Source organism: Dipodomys ordii, unplaced genomic scaffold, assembly GCF_000151885.1.
Source record: "Dipodomys ordii isolate 6190 unplaced genomic scaffold, Dord_2.0 Scaffold25, whole genome shotgun sequence".
Lineage (NCBI taxonomy): Eukaryota > Metazoa > Chordata > Mammalia > Rodentia > Heteromyidae > Dipodomys > Dipodomys ordii.
Genome location: NW_012267241.1, coordinates 9,418,453 through 9,428,621, shown reverse-complemented (window position 1 = coordinate 9,428,621; position 10,169 = coordinate 9,418,453). Strand labels below are relative to the sequence as shown.

The following is a 10,169-nucleotide window of genomic DNA, read 5'->3' as shown; positions in this document are numbered from 1 at the left end:
CAGTGAAAAATTGCTAGATTCATCAACAACCAAGACAATAAAACATCCCACAAGGCCAGCAGCCACCCAGGGAAGAACTACAGTGAAAGCAAAAAAGAAATGGAAGACAAATGCTACATTCAAGAGTTAATAGGCACCGGGCGCTGGTGGCTCACGCCTGTAATCCTAGCTACTCAGGAGGCTGAGATCTGAGGATCGCGGTTCAAAGCCAGCCTGGGCAGGAGAGACCGTGAGACTCCTATCTCCAAATAAAACCACCAGAAAACCAGAAGTGGTGCTGTAGCTCAAGTGGTAGAGCGCTAGCCTTGAGCTGAAGAGCTGAGGGACAGTGCCCAGGCCCAGAGTTCAAGCCCCACGACTGACAAAAAAAAAAGAGTTAATAGTCAATGACCCAAGAATTAAAGCGAGAAATGGATCAGAAATGAAATCATAAATGGTTCAATTTCCTCCATGCAAACCACAAATGGAAACCATAGTTAATAGAGTGAAATGGAAAATAGAATGTCAGGTAGTGAAGACAAAATGCAGTAACTGGAGAAAAATGTCACAGACATTGAAAAAACAATCAAAATATACCAAAGGGAAGTCCAAGAACAGGCAGACAATGCCAAGAAATTTAACGTTTGTATAATTGCGATTGACAAAGGAACACCAGAATAGAGGGATGCAACACTTACTCAATAAAATTATCACTGAAATATTCCCCAATCTTAAAAGAGAAAATCCCACCTACATAACAGAAGCATACAGAACACCTAGCAAACAGGATCCCAGGAGGAACACTTTTAAGCAAATCACAGTAAAAATGCTAGATTTGAGTAACAAAGAAATGATCTTATATACAGCAAAAGCAAAAAAGGAGCTATACTACAATGGGGAAAAAATCAGAATCACTGCAGATCTCTCTCACACACACTGAAAGCAAGGAAAGCCTGGAAAAGAACCATCCAAGCCCTGAGAACCAATAACTGCTAACCTAGACTGGTATATGTAGCAAAGCTAGCATTCACATTCAATGGAGAAACTAAAATTTTTAATAGTAAAGAAAAACTAAATGAATCCATAAATAATAAGCAAGCACTACAAAGAATATTAAGAGGTGGAATACAATATTAAGAAAACAATCAAGATTAAGTATCCACATCAGACTGATATCACTAGGAGACCAACTTAGTAAACACAGGAGGAAAGGAAAGAAAAACTTAGGAAAGCAAGAAAATGACAGAATAAACTTTTCATTAAAATCAATACAAAAAGACAAAGAAGGACACTACATATTAATACAGGGAATAATCCAAGAAGAGGATATCACCATTATCAATTTATACTCTCCAAACATTGTAGCACCCAAATGTATTAAGCAAATACTTTCAGACTTACAGAAAAAAATAGGCCCCAATACAATATTGGTAGGAGACTTTAATACTCTACTCTCACCAAAGGACAGGTCTACCAACCAGAGGATTAGCAAAGAAGTCTCTTAATTAAATGATACCATATCTCAAAAGGACTTAATAGACATCTACAGAGTTTTATACCCAACAACATCCCAGGACACATTCTTCTCAGCAGCCCATGGAAGTTTCTCCAAAATAGGTCATATCATAGCTCACACAAAGAATTTAAGCAAATACAAGAGGATCGATACAATCCCTTGTTTTCTATCCTACCATAATGGAATCAGCTAGTTCTCAATAACAAAGCATACCATAGAAATTAATCAAATACATGGAAATTGAACAGCACACTTCCAAGGAACACCTGGGACACAGAAGAAATTAAGGAAGAAATCAAAAAGTTCCTACAATTCAATGAAAATGAATACCATCACAAAGAAATCTGTGGGACATAGCCAAAGCAGTCCTGAGGGACAAATTTATTGCTCTCAGTACACACATCAAGAAAATAGACAGACCAAGTAAATAATTTCATGGTACAACTAGAACTGCTAGAAAAGCAAGAAAAAAATGAACAAAATATGAGCTGAAATTAACAAGATAGAGACTAAGAAAACTATAAATAAAAATTAATTAAAAGGCTGGGGTGTTTTTTTTGAAAAAAAATTATGGACCTCTGGCAAGATTAACTAAAAAAAGAAGAGAGGAGACCCAAATCAATAAGACCAGGAATGCCACAGGATAAATTACAACAAACATCCAAGACATCCAAACAATCATAAAGAACTATTCCCAGAATCTATGCTTACTAAAGAAGGAAAGCCTAGCAGAAATGGATGAATTTTTAGAGAAATAAAAATTGCCCAAAGTGAACCAAGAAGAAATAAATCAATTAAATAAGCCAATAACTTACAATGAGATAGAGGAAGCAATCAGAAGTCTTCCAATAAGGAAAAGCCCAGGACCAGATGGATTCACTATGGAATTCTATAGAGGAACTGATAACCGTACTCCTCAAGCTCCTCCATGAGACAGAAGCAGAGGTAGAAATCCCAAACTCATGTTATGAAACCAATATTACACTCATCCCCAAACCAGGCAAAGATCCAACAAAAGAGAGCTATAGACCAATCACTTTGATGAACACAGATGCAAAGCTCCTCAATAAAATTTTAGCCAACAGAATCCAGAAATATATAAAAAATCATACACTATGATCAAATAGGCTTCATCCCAGAGATGCAGGGATGATTTAACATATGTAAATCAATTAATGTAATCCATCACATCAACAGATCCAATGTCAAGAAGCACATTATCTCCATTGATGCGGAAAAGGCTTTTGATAAAATACAACACCTATTCATGATAAAAGCTTTGGAGAAAATAGGAATAGAAGGACATTCCTTAAAACAATAAAAGCTATATACGACAGACCAATATCCAATATTATACTAACCAGGGAAAAACGACAACCAATTCTCCTAAATTCAGGAACAAAGCAGGATGCCCACTCTGTCCACTCCTCTTCAATATAATTCTCCTCTTCAATATAGTTCTGGAATCCTTAGCCAGAGTAATAAAGCAAGAAAAGGACAGTAAAGGGATCCACATAGGGAAGGAAGAAATGAAACCAGCCCTATTTGCAGATGATATGATATCATACCTTAACAACCCCCAAAAAACTCCACTCCCAAACTCCTAGAACTTATGAACGAACCACTTTGGCAAAGTAGCGGGATACAAAATTAACCCACAAAAATCAGTTGCCTTTCTGCACACCAACAATGTACAAGCAGAAAGGGAAAACAGGGTAACAACTCCATTCACAATAGCTTCAAAAAAGTATTTGGGAATTAACCTAACCAAAGATGTAAGGGACCTATTTATGAAAACTATAAAAGCCTAAAGAAAGAAATCAAAGAAGACACCAGGAAAAGAAAGACCTTCCATGTTCTTGGATAGGCAGAATCAATATTGTGAAAATGGCCATACTGCCAAAAATGATATACAAATGCAATGCAATTCCCATGAAAATCCCAATGACATTCCTTTTTTTTTAAATGATTTTTTATTGTGAAAATAGTGTACGGAGGAGTTACAATTACATGGGCAAGATGAGTACATTTCTTATCAAGCATTTGTTTCCCCTTCCTATCCCTTCCCAACTCCTCCCCACACCCCAGCTCCCTCCCCACCTCACCCCTGCCAAAGTTGTAAAGTTCATTTTTCAACATAAGGACTTGTACATCTTGTTGTTGCAATGGGTCCACCTGTATCCCTATTTAAATAATTTGTTTTTTCCCTTCCTCTCCACAAATTATACCAACATCATATACAGTGAAAGCAGGGGTTATATCGTGGGGGAAGGACATGAAAAGCAACAAAGAAGTCATCTTATAAATATGTAGAAACAAACACATGAAAGAAAAAACATTTGCATATTTATCTTGGGGTTCATTTTGCCTAACATCAACTTATCTGACCTTTTCTGCTTGTCTCAGACATATACTAGTTATTGCAAATAAGGGAAACCATGGTGCCTTTATTTCTTTGGGCCTGATTTACTTCACTTAATATAATTTTTTCCAAGTTTTTCCATTTCCTAACAAATGGGGCAATGTCATTCTTTCTGATGGAGGCATAGAATTCCATTGTGTATATATACCACATTTTCTTGATCCATTCATCTACTGAGGGGCATCTGGGTTGGTTCCATATCTTAGCTATGGTAAATAATGCTGCAATAAACATTGTTGTGCTGGTAGCTTTAGTATGGTCTTGTTTGTGATCATTTGGGTAAATGCCCAAAAGTGGGATTGCTGGGTCATAGGAGAGCTCTATGTGGAGTCTTTTGAGGAACCTCCACACTGCTTTCCAAAGTGGTTGAACAAGTTTACACTTCCACCAACAATGCAGTAAGGTTCCCTTCTGTCCACATCCCCTCCAGCATCTGTTGTTATTAGAGTTCTTTATTATAGCCATTCTAACTGGGGTGAGGTGGTATCTCAATGTTGTTTTGATTTGCATTTCTTTTATGGCTAGGGATGTTGAGCATTTCTTCATGTGTCAATTGGCCATCCTTCTTTCCTCTTCAGAGAAGTTTCTCTTTAAGTCTTTCGCCCACTTATTTATTGGGCAGTTGTTTCTTTGAGGATTTGTTGTTGGGGGGTTTAATTTTTTGAGTTCCAAGTATATTTTAGATATGAGACCCTTGTCTGTTGTATGGCTAGTAAAGATCTTCTCCCAATCTGTGGGCTTTCTATTGATCTTGCTAGCTATGTCATTTGCCCTGCAGAAGCTCTGCAACTTTATGCAATCCCATTTGTCCAACCTTTCTTTGATTTGTTGTGTTTCCGGGTCTCTATTCAAAAAATTTCGGCCTGAGCCAAGGAGACCTAGGGTTTCTCCTATTCCATCCTGTAATGTTTTCAGAGTGTCTGCTTTGACTTCAAGGTCTTTGCTCCATTTGGAGTTGATTCTGGTGCAGGGTGATATATAAGGATCTAGCTTAAGTTTTCTACATGTAGTTAACCAATTTTGCCAGCACCATTTACTAAAGAGGTTGTCTTTCTTCCATTCTATTGTTTTAGCTCCCTTATCGAAGATTAGATGGCTATAGGTCTGTAGGTTCATTTCTGGGTTTTCAGTTCTATTCCATTGGTCCTGAGGTCTGTTCTTGTGCCAGTACCAAGCTGTTTTGATTACTATGGTTTTGTAGTAGAGTTTGAAATTTGGTATTGATATTCCTCCAGCAGTGTTCTTTCTGTTAAGGATTGTTTTTGCTGTTTGGGGTCTTTTATTGTTCCATATGAATTTTTTGGATTGCCTCTTCTATTTCCTTGAAGAATGAGGTTGGAATATTGAACTTGTAGATAGCCTTGGGAAGTATCACCATTTTCACTATGTTGATCCTTCCAATCCAGGAGCATGGGAGGTTTTGCCACTGTCTAAGTTCTGTTTTGGTTTCCTTTTTCAGGTTTTTAAAGTTTTCATCATAGAGGTCCTTCACTTCTTTGGTTAATTCCTAGGTATTTTATTTTTTGTGGGGCTATTACGAATGGAGTTGCTTTTCTCATTGTTGGGATACAGAAAAGCCATTGATTTTTGAGGGTTAATTTTATAACCTGTTACTTTGCCAAAGTTTTGGCTCAGCCTGAATAATTTGGGAGTGGAGTCCATGGGATTCTTTAAATACAAGATCATGCCCAATGACATTCTTTACTGAAATAGAGAAAACAATCCAAAAATTCATATGGAACAACAAAAGACATAGAATAGCCAACGCAATTCTAAGCAAAAGAAACAATGCAGGAGGCATCATGATACCAGATTTCAAGCTCTATCATATAGCCATAATAACAAAGACAAAAATAAACTGAAGACCAATGGAACAGATTTGAAGATCCAGAAATAAAATCACATACCTCCAGTCAGCTGATATTTGAGAAGGGAGCAAAAGACATACAGTGGAAGACACACAGCCTCTTCAACTACTGGTGCTAGGAAAACTGGGTGGCCACATGCAAAGGACCCCAGCTTGTCACCATGCACTAACATCAACTCAAAATGGATTAAAGGCCTTAACATCAAACCTGAAACTCTGAAACTACTGCAGGACAGAGGAGGAGAGACACTTGAACTTATAGGCACAGAGAGGAACTTCCTGAACAGAGTTTTAGGGTCAGAGCAAATTGAAGAGAGACTCAACTAAAAAGTTTCTGTACAGTTAAAGACATAGCTATCAAAGTAGAAATAGCCAACCAATTGGGAAAAAATATTTACCAGCAATATATCAGTCAAAGGCCTAATATCCATTATATATAGGGAACTCAAGAAACTAATCCCTCCCAAATCTAACAAACCAATCATTAAATAGGGAGGGAACTAAGAGAGACTTCTCAGAAGAAGAGATAAAGATGGCAAAGAAACACCTGAGGAAATGTTCCTCATCCCTGATCATAAAGGAAATGCAAATAAAAACAACCTTGAGATACCACCTTATTCCAGTCAGAATGGCCCATATCCTAAATTCTGCCAATGACAAATGTTGGTGGGGATGTGAAGAAAGAGGAACCCTATTGCACTGCTGGTGGGAATGTACACAAATACAACCACTTTGGAAAACATTCTGGAGATACCTCAAAAAGCCAAATATTGACACCCCCCACCATGACCCAGCCATACCACTCCTAGGCATCTACCCTGAGCAACAGGAACCAGGAAACAAGGACACATGAACTTCTATGTTCATTGTTCACTGTTTACAATAACCAAGATATGGAAACAACCCAGATGCCCCACTACAGATGAATGGATCCAAAAACTGTGGTACCTATATGCAATGGAATATTATGCAGCCATTAGAAAGGACAAAATAATGGCATTCACAGGGAAATGGATGGAACTAGAAAAAAGTCATTTTGAGCAAGGTAAGCCAAGAGCAGAGAGACAAATGGCATGTGGTCTCCCTGATATGTGGATGTTAAACTCAAAATGCAAGAAGATAAAACAAAGCAAACAGGACTCAAGAAACAAATGGCCTCTACTTAATTTGTTGTATCATTTCTTTTTTTTTTCTTTTTTTTGTCGGTCGTGGAGCCTGAACTCTGGGCCTGGGTGCTGTCCCTCAGCTCTTCAGCTCAAGGCTAGCACTCTACCACTTGAGCCATAGTGCCACTTCCAGCTTTTTCTTCTTATGTGGTGCTGAGGAATCGAACCCAGGGCCTCAGGCATGCAAGGCAAGCACTCCACCACTGAGCCATCTTCCCAGCCCTTGTTGTATCACTTCTAAATGACTCTGTTTTCTTGACCTCATATATGGTATATAAATATGCCCATCTGAGGGAAGTTAGGAGGAGGGCACAGAATCAGAGGGAAACAGGGGAAAATATACAACAGAGGGGCCCATCAGCTGCACTGGACATTGATGAAAATGAACTAAGCAACTCAAGGGCAGCGTTGGGAGGGAGGGAATGAAAGGGAAAGCGGGAACAGCTGACACTAAGCAAAAGAAAAGAAATGTATATATGATATGGAAAAAATGGTGATATTAAGGACACAGGCTGACCCACTGTAACAATGGGATGTACAAGACACTATGTTGAAAACGAACTTTACAACTTGGTGCGGGGAAGAGTTGGGGAGGTGGGGAGGGAAGGGATGGTAGGGAAAAAACAAAAGAGGAGGTAACAATGCTCGATAGGAAATGGAGTCATTACCTTACTCATGTAACTATAACCCCTCTGTACAGTATCTTTACAATAAAAATATATACTAAAAAAAGAAATAGTTGTATTGTCAAAGCTTATAGAATTCACAAACTTTACAGGCCACGATAATGAAAATTTGCTTTGTGAAGGTTAAAATATGTTTGTGACTTTAACTAAGTATCACTATCCCACAATACTGTGAAATTTGTGAAACTTATTTAATCATTTAGTCTCAATAAAAATTATTTAAGAATAAAAATGAAAAAAGATTTAATCTTTGGTCTTTATAATGCTAGTGCTCAAGTTATGAAATAGGGGAGGATATTTCTGTGCTGAATAGTGCACATATTCCTTCTCAACGAGGAAAAGTGTACTTGGCTAAAAAGGACAAATATCTAAAATAGTGTTGCTTAAGGATGAAAAAAGTGAATTAGGCTTTGGAATCTTAAACCCCTGAAATTGACTCTACACTTGTAAGCAGAAAAGCAAATATTAGCATGAACTACTTTGTAATTCTCTCCCATGGCTTTTATGACCCTGGAAACTGGTAATTACTAAAACCATTAGTCTATCCTAACAGTGACTATACCTTGTCTTTTCTTATCCTGTGAAAGCTCTGAGTATGTGCTTTGATTCCCTCATGACACACTGATGGGACTTTTTCTCTCCTGTGTCTTTTTCGATGTCGGAAAAGATTGGAGCTCTGACTAAAGGCTTTGCCTCATTCATGACACTTAAAGGGCTTCTCCCCAGTGTGAGTTCTTCAATGCTGAATCAGAATGGCGCTTTGGCTGAAAGCTTTCGCCCACTGGTCACACGCATACGGCTTCTCCCCACTGTGGATTCTCTGATGTAAAATAAGGGATGAGCTCTGACTAAAGATTTTTCCACATTCATCACACTTGTGTTGTTTTCTTCGAGAGGGGTTTCCCTGTCTTCTTTCAAACCTGCCATCTTGCTCCCAGGTTCCTGTAGATGTGAAACTTGGGGAAGCATTCATTGGAAATGTGCTAGAAACATCACAATGCAGGTCCACACCTGAGAAAGTTTTCTTCCTTGAAGCAGATTTCTCATTTATAGTTTTGGTGTCTTCATCTGAAACAATAAATATAAGAGCACATGTCATCATCAGTTCTCTGATCAAAAAGAAAGGAGAATAGACCAGTTCAGAACAGATTATAACTGTCTGTCTGTCTGTCTGGAATATTAGCTAGCCTGTTTGTAAAACAACATTGCAGAATGGAAGATGAAGAGTGTAAGATGCTGAGATGATAGTCAAAAGAAAAGATTTATATACTGAGGAGGCATCAACTAGAAAGATTCAAAGCTGGATTGGGGGCATGGTCCAACTGGCAGAGCAATTGCACAAGCAGCTTGAGAACCTGAGTTCAATCAGAGAAAGACAGAGTGTGAGTATGGGTGAAAGGATAGGCCAGACACTAGTGAAACTCTGGAAAAAAAGAAAAGACCTAAAAGATGAAGAATTATTGAAATAGAGAAGCAAATGGAAGGAGAGGAGTCAAACACGAGCAATACATTAGCAAAAGAAAAACAATAAAATAAAAACGTACTGATAAGGGAATCGACAATCAAGCAAAGGATTGAGCTAAAGAAAGGCAAGGTTAAAAAAGAACTTGGAAAATAAAAACATAAACTTCAGACAAAACAGGGAAGATTATAGTCTAGATAATTGGCACCTCAGCTCAGGGCTACACAGGACACTCATCTATGAGAAATGTTTATGTACGTATTTATAGCGCTGGCCGGGTGGCTAAGTTCCCTGTACTATTTTTTTTTTTGGGTCCGGTCATGGGGCCTGAACTCTGGGCCTGGGCGCTGTCCCTCAGCTCTTCAGCTCAAGGCTAGTGCTCCACCACTTGAGCTACAGCGCCACTTCCGGCCTTCATGCCTCAGGCATGAAAAGCAAGCGCTCTACCACTGAGCCACCTTCCCAGCCCCCCCCCCCTGTACTATTTTTGTATTACATTTAGTGTTATGAAAAAGAGGCTGTGGCTGTGGATGGGCTGTCGTCACTCAAATCTGGCTTGGGGGCAGAATGCCTTCCAACTCAGGTGTGCCTGGTACTCCTGTACAACCACTCATTCACAGGTGACTATGGCAACTAAGTTTGCGTCTTAATTGAAGGACTTTAGAAATTCTCATGGTGATAATTTAACAGAAGTGGCTATAGTTAGGCGCCGGTGGCTCACGCCTGTAATCCTAGCTACTCAGGAAGCTGAGATCTGAGGACTGCAGTTCAAAGCCAGCCCAGGCAGGAAAGTCCATGAAGCTCTTATCTCCAATAAACCACTAGAAAACTGGAAGTGATGCTGTGGCTCACCTTGAGCTGAAGAGCACAAGGACAACATATAAGCTGAGATTTCAAGCCCCACAACTAACAGAAGAAGATGGAGAAGGAGAAGGAGAAGGAGAAGGAGAAGGAGAAGGAGAAGGAGAAGGAGAAGGAGAAGGAGAAGGAGAAGAAGAAGAAGAAGAAGAAGAAGAAGAAGAAGAAGAAGAAGAAGAAGAAGAAGAAGAAGAAGAAGAAGAAGAAGAAGAA

At 38.9% G+C, this 10,169-nt stretch overlaps 1 protein-coding gene across 1 annotated transcript in view; it reads right to left on the bottom strand.

The window, feature by feature from the left end:
* Positions 1-8,372: 8,372 nt before the first annotated feature.
* LOC105984570 (zinc finger protein 396-like) overlaps positions 8,373-10,169 on the bottom strand; it is a 6,776-nt gene continuing 4,979 nt past the window's right edge. Inside the window, 1 exon segment of the mRNA XM_013014801.1 lies at positions 8,373-8,704. Within this exon segment, the coding sequence (XP_012870255.1) occupies positions 8,373-8,704 (332 nt within the window).